This window comes from Myxocyprinus asiaticus, chromosome 23 (assembly GCF_019703515.2).
Source record: "Myxocyprinus asiaticus isolate MX2 ecotype Aquarium Trade chromosome 23, UBuf_Myxa_2, whole genome shotgun sequence".
NCBI classification, from domain to species: Eukaryota; Metazoa; Chordata; class Actinopteri; order Cypriniformes; family Catostomidae; genus Myxocyprinus; species Myxocyprinus asiaticus.
Window position 1 is genome coordinate 17,637,111 of NC_059366.1, and position 15,643 is coordinate 17,652,753.

At 36.7% G+C, this 15,643-nt stretch overlaps 1 protein-coding gene across 1 annotated transcript; it reads right to left on the reverse strand.

The window, feature by feature from the left end:
• Window positions 1–527: 527 nt before the first annotated feature.
• On the reverse strand, window positions 528–1,884 carry LOC127414111 (forkhead box protein I1c-like). The gene is made up of 2 exons (XM_051651873.1): window positions 1,239–1,884; window positions 528–1,087 (listed from the first exon to the last, which is right to left on the reverse strand). Exons 1-2 carry the CDS (start codon window positions 1,831–1,833, stop codon window positions 528–530), a joined length of 1,155 nt encoding a protein of 384 aa, XP_051507833.1. The 5' UTR covers window positions 1,834–1,884.
• Between the last annotated feature and the right edge of the window lie 13,759 nt (window positions 1,885–15,643).

The window sequence follows — 15,643 nt, forward strand, 5'->3', positions numbered from 1 at the left end:
ACAACTGTATATAACAAAACAACTGCATTTACAAAATACACAAGAGAAAATGGTTGGAAAAAGGAGGTCAGGAAAAACTTTTTTTTTTTTTTTTTCTTTCCCAATATTGGACAATACTGAATCTTGGAAATCAAACCCAGGCAATCCCTCCATTGCCTTGATCTACTCAGTGCTCATTACAAGCATTAAGGATTTAATACAGTTATACATTTAATCTAAAAAAATAATCAATTTAAATTAGTGCATAGAAAAAAATCCAATGTAGCTAGAAGACAATTGATTTTTCTCATGTTTCGACACTAATACATCAAAGTTCACTCGTGATGATGGTCTACGCATAAATATCTCATGTCTGCATAAGCAGGCCTAAACGCAAGTTATCTGCTTCTGTTGAACTACAATAGGCCATAAACAGTATTAGAACAATATCATGGTTTTTCTTTCTTTCAGAAAACAAAGGCCTATTTGTGACACTGAGCGGACTTTGGGCGAAATAGATGGCGTTGTGGAATAAAAAAGCATGAGAGCTATAACTCCGTTCCATCTCGAGGGTAAATGAGACTGTTCACACTAAAGCTGTTGTAGAAGTGTCCATTAAACTGTGCGCTCTGGCCGCCAGTAAAAGAGTTATAGTACATTCCACGGTTAACGTGTACACTGTCCTGAAGCTCACTCGGTCCACTTGCGTCAGGTGCTGAGCTGGCATGATACTGGCTCAGGGCGCTGATATTTCGGCTGGAGAGCTCGTTTACCAAACCTAGAGAGCCCTGTCTGCTAGTAGGAGCCGAAGGAGAGCTTAAAGCAGACATACTGTTGAAGAAATTGTTAAAGCATGGCGTGGGCGCGAGGCCTGCAGGCGATGCGCCTTTGTGGCTCTCATGGGCCGCATCAATCTCAGGAGATGCGGGTCCGGTGAGGTGAGGGCTGTCGGTGGGTTTGATCCCCGCAAGCTGTCGATCGTCCTCTGGTTTTGAGTTGCTGGCAATACCTGTGCTGGGATCAGATCTGCGCTTCCTTTTTCTCCGAAAGTTCCCGTTGTCAAACATCTTTTCACAGTTGGGGTCTAGAGTCCAATAGTTTCCTTTGCCTTAAAACAATACGAACAGAAAGTTGACATCAGGCCACACAATTAGCAACTTTGCATGCAGAATACGTTATTCACAGTGGAATTCTATACATTTAAATGCATAGCGCACTTGTTTCGAAGAGCTATGCAAAGGGGCACGAGCATCACTCACCTGGGTCGTCTTCATCACGCGGCACTTTTTTAAAGCAGTCATTCAGGGAAAGGTTATGCCTGATAGAGTTTTGCCATCCCGCTTTACTCTTCTTATAAAACGGAAAATTATCCGCCACGTACTGATATATCTGACTTAAGGTTAACTTCTTCTCGTGCGCGTTCTGTATAGCCATGGCTATCAGAGCTGAGTAGGAGTAAGGCGGACGCACGAGCTTTAAAAGTTCCTCTTGGCTCGCGATGGAGAGCCAGCCAAGATCCGGACCGGCGAACCCGGACGAGTTAGTGAGATATTGTCTCTGAGAGCCGTAAGCTGGAGGAATGAATGAGGGGCTGTTGTTTCCATGTATGTAGGACGAAGAGGAGTTAACACCAGGTCCATTGAGCCACAGGTAGGGGTTTGGGGACGGCGCGTAGTCCCCCAGGCCATATCCGGCTGGTCTCTGCGCCGCAGGTAGGCTCTGTTGGTGATAAACACTGAAGTTTTCACAATACACGGCCATATCCGGGGTCTCGTGTGCGCTTTTTGGCAGTTGCTGGAGAGGGTTGACAGCAGCGGAACTATTGTTATGGATTTGCGCGTCGATGGTGTTCATATCTCCAGTGCCTGCACAAGGCAAATGTCTCTCCTTGGAGCTAACGCTCTCTGTCTGCTGGGTCGTCTTAGGTTAAAAGCAACAAGTGTCTGCTTATTTTGCGAGGGCTGTTTGGTCATATATACACCCAAGTGCGGCAAATACGGCGTCTAATCTGGTATTCTTGTCTCCTGCAGCCAATGGATGCACAATCTCCACGAAGTAGGCGTGGTCCATAGACTGGGATTTCAGGGAGATGATTTAAGAAGTCATTCATAAACACTAGAGAGGCACAGACTACTGGCTAGTTCCAATGTAGAAAAACGACTGGGCTCATCAACATCTTAGATTGCATCTATTGTATCGAATGTTTAGTAGTGATCTTCCTGAATTCTTAGATAATCTGAGTTACCATCCTCATTACCGAACTAGTTTTGTTCAGTATACTATTTTTTCTACAGTATATGTTTATCATATTAGCCTAAACAGTCAATATCCTAAAAAATAAATAAAGAATAGAATTACACTACAGCTAAATACTGTATATATGTGCTCTTCACAGATTTTATACCAGATCATTTTTATTTCCAAAACACCCATGAAATGAAATAGCCAGTTATAGCCTACAGATAATAATTAATATTAGATTATGTATATTAATATATTTAATAATAATAATAATATATTATTTATGTATTAATATTTATATTCTTCTTGTTATTACCGTTATTATTTTTTGTTTTTGAGTGTTCTTGAAGTTAGTATGATGCAACTGATTTAACGAATGAGTGCGGTTTTAAGTCTGTAATTTGAAGTGAGAGTTTTTATTAAAAAAAAATCACCAAGCATTACAGAAAGTTGTAGTTAAAAAAAAAAAAAAAAAAATTAAACATATTTTGCTTGATTTGAAAAGTAGCATATACTCATTGAAGTTGTTGCTTCTATGTGATTTTTGTCAATTTAGTCGCACTCGTCTAACAAACAAACATTTAATTTTTATTTTTTATTGCAGCAACCGGCTGCATCGAGTTATCGAAAAAAGTAGAAAATAATATAGTTATACTTATTCTTTGCAGTTAATTTTTTTCCATATTTTTTTCCTTTTTTTTAATGTAATTATCACCTTTTTTATGGAGTCACAAATGAGTACCAACATTTCACACTTTCAGGAACATAATGATCGAAAATTCACTCTCAGGTTTAATTCTTTGATCTGTTTCTCTCGAATGCCGTTCTCATCATAGTGTATGTTAAGATTTTTAAAATGTTTTTTCTCCTTTTAATTTATTTAACTTTGTTTCCAGGCACGATCTTATTTTATTCATTTATTTTTTAAATTTTTTTAGATTTTTTTAATTTTTATTTTTGGCCAAAAAGGGTTTCAAAAACACAGATTTAACCCCAATAGGCTATAAAAACGCGACGGTTTATGGGATGTTGTAATACAATAGCCATGACATAATTAAGGCTTTTTAAATGTATACCCTACTCTGAGTGCCCATCTGAACAGAATATCCCTCATCCAAAGAGCACCAGTGGGAATTATTTTACACCCAAGTAGCACTCCTTGCATGCTGTGTTTGACTTTGACCCCAATATATTCAAAGTCTACTACCAAACGCTTTTCAGTGGTAGATGTTCTCCATAGATGTTCTTTCATAATATCACGAATAAAGGATGAAGTTATATATTTAAATAATATAATGAATCTGTTTCACGTGTGGCTTTTTTTTTTTTTTTTTTTTTGGCATAATGTATCCACGTCTGAGATAGTCTCAAGAAGACATGCCGTGCTGTCTGTACCACTACTCCACCTAGTGCTGAAAGAAGGTTAGTGAAGCACTATACGTTCAGTTTCCTCAAAGCAACGAAATCTGTTGAGGTCATCCCTTCTGTCAGAAGTTCAGAACTCTAAACTCTAACCCTAAACCAAATGATAATGGACGAGGTTTTGTTATGTCTCTGTTGTTATGCCTATTCTTCGCTACACAGGACATAAATAAAGAGTCGGGAATTCTAAATCAGGAACAAATTAACCTGTCTTAACGTTAAAATTAACGTTACACCTGTGTATCGAAAACAACATATCATCAGTCAATAACTCCACCCATTACTAAATAATAAAGTATCAATTTGTCTTTTACCAAATTAATATTTTACCCTTAACAGTTCTGTGGTTTCCACAGTCACTAAGATGCAAATGTGGATAGCCTACTTATAGCCTAATATAACCTATTAGACAATTTTCTTTATATGTAAATGAACATATTTATATACAGTAGCCTATATATACACTACTGGTCAAAAGTTTTGAAACACACTCATTCTTCATTATATATAAATATTATATATATATATATATATTTTTTTTTTTTCACATATTAGAATAATAGTAAAGTCATCAAAACTATGGAATAACATAAATGGAACTATGGGAATTATGTTGTGACTAAACAAAATCCAAAATAAATCTAAACTGTGTTATATATTAGCATCTTCAGAGTAGTCACCCTTTGCCTAGAATTTTCAGAAATGTACTCTTGACATTTTCTCAACCAACTTCTTGAGGTATCACCCTGGGATGCTTTTTAAACAGTATTGAAGGAGTTCCCATCTATGTTGGGCACTTATTGGCTGCTTTTCTTTTTTATTTGGTCCAAGTCATCAATTTCAAAACTTTTTTTTTTTAAATTAAATTTGAGTTTTATAATGAAATAAATTAATATGGTGGCACAATTATATTTTTGTCTACAAAACTAATTTCATACATTTTAGCATACGTCTTCAGATCAAAAGATTTTTAAGATCATGAGAAACTTTTCAGGCAAGTGTTTCAAAACTTTTGACCGGTAGAGTATATTTACAAGCTCGCACACAGCCCCTTTTTATGTTTTCCTAGCCTACATCCCGGCGTATTTTTCACAATTTAATCAAAAGATGGAGCTAGATCCATTCTGAAAATCACTGTAGCGCCGCTGAACACGCCTTGCCTCTCAAAAAAGGACGTTCAAAATGTTTCAGGGCTGAACGTTAGGTTAGTTCAAAAGTGATTCTGTAACAAAATGATTGCTGTGATTTTTTCCCCATCCCAGAGTTGAAATATTAAGCTTGAACTGAAAGTTAGGGACAGTGACAAGTTCTGTATTTTCTCAGAAAATGTATAAATCCATAAACCGTGAAAGCAATTATATTTAAATTTTTATAAGATCAAAATGTACTTAACTGATGAACAGGGACTTGTAAATTGGCTGAAATTCAGATGAAAAATAAATATCAAGATATTTTATATTTCTTTTGCATTACACAACAGAGTGAAATGTATTGTGTATTTGTTATTTATTTATTTATTTTGGCTATTTATTCCAATAAAAGTAATGGGAAACAAATGGCACTGTTAATTGAGAATGAGCGATATAGAATAAAATATGTACTATATAAAATATTCAAATATTTTTTAATATACTGTAGTTCTCTAACAGGGTTGAGACAATGCATGCAAGTAACAATATGGGAAGAAAATACATAATTCATATGTATGTGCACATGAGCATCACATCGTTAGTGGGCCTTACCTTTACCTAAAACATACTGTCATTGTTTTGCTACAGCAGAGCAAAAATCAAGGCCTGCTCTTGTATGTACATTGAGAGGTCACCCAACAACTGTATGAGTGTGTGTGTGTGTGTGTTACTCCAGGAAAACAACATAAGTGAGATTCACAACCTCATTATGATTTCTCCTCATGGCTCTTGGCATCTGGGTGACAGAGTAAAAGACATGAGAAATGAGAGGCGTGTGAGAGTCAGACAGGAACAGGCGAGAAGGGAGAAAAAGAGTAAAAGAGGCTGTGCGCCCCTCTTCTTGGAGTGCCATGACAGAGACAGATGGAGGTAGATATGTTCTGTGCTGCTCATTTACAATATACTGCCTCTCTCCCTTTCTTTGTCTCGTTTTTTCTAAGTTTCGCTTTGCTCTATTTTCCAATTTCTCCTCTTTTTCCATTACTGGGATAAAACCCCACCCATGCATTGGTCACAATTTCTGTCATGTTATGCACATATATTATTCCAAAGAAATTATTTTATTTATTTATTTATTAATCATTTTTTTAACAAAATGTTATTGACACGTGATGACATAAAATAACATATCATTATTACACAGCTCTCTGGGATACTTGATTTTGATTGGACAGTCACAGCATTGAGCAGTAAAATATTTTTTTCTGACTGCTAAAAGTTTTTTGACCATTGTCTCAAGCAACCGGTATCCTGCATACTGGTGCTGCTTCCACATCTCTCATATCACTCCACAGCCTCTCCATTTTTAAGCTAATTGGCACCATATTGTGACTCAAAACATTTATGCCGACTGCTGTAAAAATGGCTTTAGATTACTATAGTATTAATTTTAATGGTCAGCATAAAAATTTTGAAGTATGTCTAGAACTTTAGGAGTCCTCAGTTAAAGCAAGGGTATGAAAAAATTGTTCATAATAACAAAGTACAGCTGAGACACAAAAAGCTGGATGGGAGAACTTAAAATATATAAATATGTTAGTCCATAAAAAAGTAACGGATTACACATTAATAAAATAATAATAATAATAACATATAATTATATATAATTGAAAATATTATTGATTAATAATAATATTTCAATCAATAACATATTATTATTAATAATAATATATATTTGTAATATTGTTGAAGTGTTTATATTGTTGCTAAGCTGATTGTTTTCTATGTTGATAATATGATAATATTGAGTTGATAATTTCAGTATTCAATAAAGTCAATATTTAATGCACATGAATTTTGGTATGTAGCTATGCAATAATAACAATAATAACAATAATTATTAATTAAAAAATAATAATTATTATTATTATTAATGTTATTAATATTATTATTATTATTATAATCAGTTCTGTGCAATTTTTTCAGTTGTGTGATTGGAACCACAATGTAAAAAAATGAAAATGTGCAATTGTTGCTTTAAGCAGCTATTTCTACCTGATATGACCCTTAAATATTTTACTTTTATTTGTGCAACCTAGTGTAGCCAGGTTGATGCAGTCATATTAATAATATTAAAATAATATATTTTTTTTAAACCTAAATAAAACCAGTTAGTTTAGATTTGACCTCATTATGCAACTTTTAGTGGGTTAGCATTTTTTGTGTTTTGACATCTTGCACCAAGACAAAAAAAATTTGTGTCTATACTTAACTAACTCCAGTTCTGTACACATGGTAAACAAAAGTGACTCTGGATCTGGTTCTGATTAATGTGCTTGTGAGTGGCAGAATGAGCCCACACTGAGGACAGATAACCCACAGAGCGTTCAACACAGTAAGTCTTAAATATACATAAATACACACACAGAGGCTTGTATTGGGCAAAGAAATGTGAAGGAAATACCAGTTTGTTTGGCTAAGCTAAAAACATCTAGATTCAAAATAAATCCTCAGTGCAAATAGAAAGATAACAAGACCAAATGCTTTGTGTGTGTGTGTGTGTGTGTGTTTGTACAGTATATGTGTGAGCGCTTGTAGCAATGTCAATAAGAGCATACAGTAGGAGGGCAAGGGACACTTATGTACCACAGCCAACCTCTTTTTCACCTCTCACCATTCTGTATTGCGCTTCTGTGTGTCAATTCAAATTGAGCATAAGGCCAGTAACCTGAGGCATACCTGTGAAATGTGGATTGGTTTCCCAGCGCAAGGTTTGAGATGAGGTCAGGCTGTTACGCTGACTGTTTTTCTTCATGGAACTATTCTGAACTGTCTGCATCTTTCAGCAAATGGTCTGTATAAATACAACTGGCAATCACAGCTGTTATCAGACAGTTTTCTCATCACATTTCTCAATTTGTCTTGTAATCTAAATCATCATGAAAATGAAAAGACCTGCAATTATTTTCACTGAGAGCAACTGAGTGCATTGTGCAGTGGTTTAATGCAACCAGGGGATGGTGCTATGTGTCTCTACAGACCTCAATATCTGTACAAGATGACAAGTGATATTTTAACAATACACTGTGCTATAGTCAAAGGGAGTGTTAGATAGACTGATGTCAGACATTGCTAGTGCCATACTTACCCTCGTGCCCACTGTATCCTGTTTGTTTAGTTTTTTTGTTGTTGTGGAATACAATCTCCAAGAAGGACAAAAAACAGCATACAACTATCATGAAATAACAATTAATTATTATTTAATAATAATTAAATTAATAATAATAATAAAAAAATTACATTAAATTAGGTGATTTTCAGTCAGTTGTGTTGCAGCCCGGCAGGTGTTCCTGTGTTATTATTGTGTAATTACTAAAAAGGCAAAAGCAAGGGAACGGTTTCATTGTTAAACACTCTAAAACAGGCTGACCATTAAACTGAAAAAAAAGAAAAAAAGAAAAAAAAAAAATCAAGATAACAATTATGGCTGCTGCAATTAACTAATCATGAAAGTGTCAAATATAGCACTTCATGTAAATATCAAAATTTTGTATCTACAGACAAATCCGTTGACTACAGTACATAAGCCTATCAGTAATGTTGCGACAAAACTAGAATCTTTCATTATAATATACAAAAATTACAGCAATGAAGTAATTAAGGAACACGGTTCTCAGCTTGTTTTTTGGAAATGTTTTGTAGCCTACACAAAGTATATTGCATTTGCCCCACACAAAATAAGCATTTTAATGTAAATTCTATTAATCTACATTAATAATCTTGATTAATATATCAAGAGAAATAATAGACAATAGCGGGTTTTTGTCATAATCGTTCAGCCCTACTCTGAAAGACATTAATACTTTTACAACTCTCTGCTTAATATCGTCCTTCTCTACAATCACACCCACACCCACCCACACCCACACCCACCCACCCACTCACCCACCCACACACACACACACACACACACACACTGCTTTTATGACTTCCCCCCTCAAATAATGCCGCAGTCTCCAAACACACAAAACATTTCTTGTATAAGTCGCTGTGGCTGGACGTTCTACTGCAGATGCCACCTTAAAAAGGCTCATCAGTTGCCAAACAGCCTGGCACACAGAGTGGTGCCCTCTTTTTCTTTCTCTTGCTCTTAAAAGAGCACAGGAGCTCAGACTCCTCCACTCTGCATACTGCTGAGGCCCCACAAACAGACCTCTAGCCTATTTTTAGTGTGGATATGTGCTACGAGATTGTGTCTATGTGTAATTGTGTATGTTCATTAGTGTGTAAAGATTAGCAAAGGGTGTTTGTATGTTATGCAGTTTGTTATAAATTGTTGTGCAGATACAGCCATAAAATGTATTGAGAAGTTCATGTATTTCCAATTTTGGACACTTAGGTCACTCAAACAAATGTATAGTTTTATTGCACTAGAAACAAAGTACCAAACCAGTTGGCATCTGCGAACAAATTACCTAGACCTTTCCTCAGAACAAATTTCTTTGTCATTATTGTGATTACTTTTAACTGGTCTAAAGGTGATTGTTAATGGATGTATGCTGTCAGTTCCCCTCATGTTCACAAATGCCCCTAGCAGACCACAGGTGTAGTTTATCACATTAAATATGTTCCACAAAGTTTGCAACCATACAGTGTCAAAAATACTTTTTGTCTTCATTCTGAATATGTCAATTGTTCTATAATTTGAAACCTAACAAACTTCCTTCTGTAATTTGTGTTGCTTGCAGTGTGCTATATTTGCTGTATTTCTCTAAAAATATATGACAATTGGCTTGATATTTTGTTATATACTGCAAAAACATTCATACATTTTTAGATTTTTTTAAAATGGTAAATTTCAAAACTCTTAGTACGAATATCACAAAAGACAATCAAAAATTCAGTAAAACAAATTAAAAAACAGAATATTTTCAATTTACTTAAAACACACACACACACACACACACAAACACACACACACACACACACACAAACACACACACACACACACACACACACAAACACACACACACACACACACACACACACACACACACTGTTCTGACCATATGAAATAAGTGTAGCTATTTATAGTATCTGAATAATTTTGGCAGCACTGTATGTCTTCAATAAAGTTCTTTCTTTTTTTTTTTTCTTGTTTTTTTTCTTTTCCTTGGGTTAGTATACTCATGTGTGATTCAAGAAGCAAAAGTTGTGGCTAACACGCCCATTTGAGTGTGAAAACACAAAGATGCAATGACAGGGCATTGTTGTCTATGTAAAGTTTTACTGTGAGAGCGTGTGTATCTGTACAGTGTGTGGAGGCAGGTGCAGACCGGGTTCTGAATTAGCTCTTTGTGTCCTGTTAGTTTTAAAAGCACTCCTGCTCAATCTGTCTCTTTCTCTTCCTCCCTGCCTCTTCCTCTCTTTTCTCTCATTCTCTCTCCTTGTCTGTAGGAAGTTGGGATTGAAATGTTTGCAGCTGAAACAGTGGAAGGTCTGTAGTGGAGTCAGACATAGAGTCATATATCTGCAGAGCACGCTGCAGTTCATCTATCACTGACATATGTACATACACATGCACACAAATACCTTTTATAACTGCATACATTGTTTTCAAGCCTTAAGTCCTGGTGACAATGTGAGGTTGAGGTTGTCATGGTTACCAATAGCCTTGGTGCAAAAGAAAAGACACTCAACTGAATGGCTGTCAAATAAGTTAAAGCCAAGCCTGAATATCCTGTAGAAGCATTGTCCGATTTGTCTCTGAAACTAAAGGTTATTAGGCAGCCACCTTAACTAGTCAAGTCTATAGACACACATATCTGCCACATATTTATAGTATTTAATTCTTCCACAAAACCTTAAAAACTTCAATTAAACACCTACTTTTTAGAACAATGCATGTACAACTGTAACAGGTAAAGGATGGGCAAGGAGGAGGCAGGAACCGGCTGAACAGTCAACATAAAGGTTTAATGATATAAATGAACTTAAAACAACATAAAACATAAACAAACACAGACACTCATGCAGTGCGGCCACGTGCATCTCTCTTTCTCTCGAACTTTATCTCGCTTTCCCACTAATCAGCTGATTCAGCACCAGCCATGCACCATCACGGCCCAGCCACGCCCTCCTCGTGCAACAACCAATTTATTTTAAGGTGCCCTATAGGAAAGAGAACACACAAAGGAGATCTCCTACAAAATGTAAATGTTTCTCCTGGACAAAAATTTGATTAAATGGAGAGCAAATGGAATCTCTAGCTTATGTCTCCTGCTTATCGTATTTTACCCTAAAAACATTTCAGAAAGATCTCAACAATGTCTCAAAATATGCTCAGATTTGCTAAGATGCATTGCTAGGATTTTACAAGATTTAACAGTAATTTCTTACAATAAAATACTGCTTTCAAAATTTTCAACAATGCAGACTAGTCATTTTCTGTGACAACACCAGAAATGACCATAAAAAAGAAAAAAAAAACAATATTGCATTATGCATTGTGGGATAATAGTGTTTCGTTTGAAGTCACCATTATGTTCGTTAGTGATCCCTTTGGATGGGAACTTCGACTCATTTGAAGTTAATACATTTTCTCCTAGCTGATGCAATTGTCTTTTATGAACATTATTCTTTACACTACTCCAGGGAGCAAATTAGTTCAATTTAGAGCTTGACTAAGTTTGATCAAGATGCAGCCTTTAGTCTACACAGTGCACTTGCAAGGAAAAATACATAGTTGTAATTAAACAATGAGGTAGTGATGCTTGCAATGCCATGCTGTGATACAACTGATCTGTTATTGCACATAAACGTTTAGTAGAGTTGTCAACTAAGTACACACAGATATCAACACTCAGCATACAAAACTCAACAATGGTGACAATTAATAAACATTTCAGGTTATAAAATATACATTTGATAATTTTAATTCTACATACAGGACTGCTACATTACATTAATTTCATGGCCCTATTCACTGCGAAGTCACAGTATACAGTTGTGTATACAGTACACAGTATATAAATTGAATTAATACTACTCTAAAATATGCTGTGAATGTCATGCAGCTAGTAGATACATGTTAATATTTTGATTAGCAATTAATTAGTAGTTATTTTAAATTAGCCATAGTTAGTTAACAGTTCTCAGTGAGGCAGATCAAATTCAGTATTTACTGATTACCTAACAGTGAACTACTTCAGTCATCAGTTCACTATTACTTACTGATTGGTTAAGCATGTTTCCATATTAGTTAACAGTAGTAACTAAAGTGTTAATGTAGTACTACTCATTTGTCCTGCATTAATTCCTGCATAATTACCTATTAATGATGGACTATTATGATAAAGTGTTACCCTTAATGTCAACAGTTGGATCATTTGTTTCTATTTTTATATATCTTAAGGAATTGTAGGAGAAACACATGATACTACATTGATGAATGACACATTAAAGGTGCACTCAGTTAGTTTTAAGCTGACCCTTACTCGTCCTGTCTGTCACAGTAGTACTTGTGGCTTTGGACTATACTGTATACTGTAGGGGTGTAACGGTACACAGAAGTCATGGTTCGGTACGTACCTTGGTTTTGGGGTCATGGTTCGATAAGAGTTCGGTACAACAGGAAAAAGCAACAAATCCTAAATGCTAGGTTTCTTTTCATTTATTTTGACCAGACAGTAGTGCAAATTACAGTTTGTTCCACCTAGCGGCATTTAGTCCCCCCTGAGGTAGTTGGTACAGTAAAGCCTCCTTTAGTGTATTAAGCACTAAGCAGTAAACAGAATGCAGTCTCGCATAGGTCATATATTTTTTTTTGTAGGGCTGATAAAAAACAAAAGGTATTTGGTCACAATCAGCTACAAAACTTAAAAGCATCTCTTTTGTTATAAAAGTACAAAATAAAAAGAACAATGAAAAATAAAACTTGTGCATTAGGAGAAGGAGTGTTACAATTTGTTCCACTTAAACTATATGTTGTTTGTGTATATTCCTATTACCTCGGTAATGACTTTGGCCCTGTCTGCTCTAACATCTAGAGGCTGGTTAAAAGCTGCAGGGATATGTTTTTGGACTCCTGTCGTCTTTTTCTGCATAGCTCCGGTGATTGGCACATCTGGGTGATGTCGTCTGATATGTGTTAGCATGTTGGATGTATTTCCACTCACATACCGTACAGCTGCCTTAAAATGTCAACACACCATCCTCATCCTATCTACCACTCGCTCTCCACTGCTGCCATAGTTCACTGGGAACCCGAAACTTTCCCACACTGCTGATTTAAAACAAGTAGGCGGGTCTTCGAGCACTTACGTGTCATCTGAACTCGCCATTCTTGTTTTAGGTTGGTGCATAGATGGTGTCTTCTTCTTCTGCTCTTTTTCTTAATGTGGTGGTTAGCAAAAAGTGTTGCATTACTGCACGCCCCCTTCTGGATTGGAGTGTAGATCACCTGTGACTGATGTATTCTTCGTCTGACTGCATGCACCAAACCGTGATGTGAGTACCGTGACAGTTCGGGACGAATACATGTACTGTTACATCCCTAGTATACTGACACCTGTTGTCCAGGATACCGGAAGTTTGTTTACTAAGTGCTGCCACTGCACACCCAAGATGTTTGTTTATCTTCTGTTTTGTTCCATTTAGTCTGTGTTTTTCTCTGTCTCATAATACACACGATTGAATTCAAATGCATTTTCGCACATTGTTGCTCACTGCACTGTGACCGGGCAGCTGCATTTCACGATCACTCTGCCAGCTGAACAACACCTTGTGCTCATGCTTGACGGTTGTGTCGTGCCATTTATTCGTGATGCACGGCGTGAGAACTGTAGATAGTAGCGGTTTGTTTCATGACTCAAGCAGGGACCTCTTGTTTGGATGTTTCATCTTTCTACTTGCACTAATTCTTTTCGGACTATCTGATGGATCACACTCCTGTTTATCAATACCATACCATCACTCTGGACTATACTTTTGACTTGGACTCCATAGTTGTTTGCTTTAAGTATATTGTGTTTGTTGTTTTGTTGTTTGGTTTCCTTGTTTTGTTTACATGTAAGTATGTGAGGGTGGAGGTCCCACGGAGGTGGGGGGGTGTTAGAGGTAATGTGCGAGGCCGGAAGGAGTGATGTGTGTCGGTGAGTACAAGCACTGAAGTTTTGAAAAGAAGTGCTGCGTTCCATTCAACTCAGAAAGTCGGATTTTACATCTTCCTACTAGGAAAAGTGCAATGGAATGCATCTTGAAGTCAGAATTACAACTTGTAGGCTTGCGCAGAAATTCTCAACTCCAATTTTGCCGAGATGCAGGGGCATGATGTCACACAAACATGTTGACACTCAGGGAGATATACAAAGTAAGTGATAAACATTCACTTTATTAAGTAATATCAATAAATGAGTTCGTTTCCACATTACATGATATTAAAGCTTGTTTAACAAATGTTTGCAGAAACAGGTGTATAAACATTATAATCTCTTTTGATAATCGTACACCTGAAGCACAAATGCTAGCGCTGCAGCATTGTTTATCAGTTGGGTTGCTAGGAGACATCTCTAATGAGAGTCAAACCCCTGCTAAGTGAACGGGAGCGTTGCAGTTCAGAATATCGGGGAATGGAATGCATTTATGGTCGGAGATATCAAGTAGGAATATCCCACATCCAACTTGAATGGAACGCAGCATAACCGTGTACCCTGACAAAACGAAATTTATTGCAAGCAACATTTAAATTGTAAATATTATTAGATAGATTTTTCCAGGTATTATAGATCTCCTTGGTAGATTCATATGAAAAATTATGATTTTTGACGTTCATTACACAAAACAGTCATGCTGAGGTTAAAATTAGGCTTGCTTGAGCATTAAGTGCCGTTTCAAGTTCTGGCTTTCATGCGTGGATGTGTTTTTAAAATGTCAGTTGGTATTATTAGTTGACTGCCATGTAATGTATGATAGGCATAGCGTCTTATTCATTGTGAAACTGTGTTTTCTTAATGGCATGAATCGCACTGAAGACCTAGACTTAAAATGCACGGCCCGCGGCTGTATGGGACCCAGTTTGGTTCTTTTTCATAATTTGGACTAATGGGAGCATATACAGGTTGAACAGGTGTGATTCAAGAATTGAGCCTTGTGGGACTCCACACATCATGGATGTCCACTCAGATTCACAGTTACCTATGTTCACATAGTAGCCCCTCTCTTCTAGATATGACCTGAACCAGCTGAGAACCATCCCAGAGAGCCCTACCCATATTTACAGTCTGTCTATGAGAATGTTGTGGTCAACAGTGTCAAAAGCAGCACTAAGATCCAGTAAAATCAGCACTGATATTTTGCCTGAATCAGTGTTTAGCCGAATATCAAATAATTAGTGGTAGTAACTCAGTCAACTGCTTGACACAGGTTGTCATGTGCTATCAACATGGCAGCGCCCATGAGGGGGCGACCCGCTCCATATAAAATTAAAGGAATATTCCTGATTCAATACAAGTTAAGCTCAATCGACAGCATTTGTGGCATAATATTGATTACCATAACAATAATTTTTTGACTTGCACCTCCTTTTCTTTTCTTTTTTTTTGGAATTTCTCCCCTTTTCTCCCCAATTTGGAGTGCCCAATTCCCAATGTGCTCTAAGTCGTTGTGGTGGCGTAGTGACTTGCCTCAATCCGGGAGACGGAGGACGAATCTCAGTTGCCTACTTGTCTGAGACCGTCAATCCACACATTTTATCAAGTGGCTTGTTGAGTGCGTTACCGCAGAGAATAGCGTTAAGCCTCCACACACGCTAGGACTCCGCGGTAACGCACTCAGCAAGCCACATGATAAGATGCGCGGATTGTTGAGTGCAT

What these genes read in the sequence shown, in the direction of transcription:
- LOC127414111 (XM_051651873.1), bottom strand. Translation starts at nt 1,833, where the DNA reads ATGAACACCATCGACGCGCAAATCCATAACAATAGTTCCGCTGCTGTC. An exon ending in GCGTGATGAAGACGACCCAG is followed by an intron (nt 1,088 to 1,238) that starts GTGAGTGATGCT and finishes TATTGTTTTAAG; the next exon opens with GCAAAGGAAACTATTGGACT.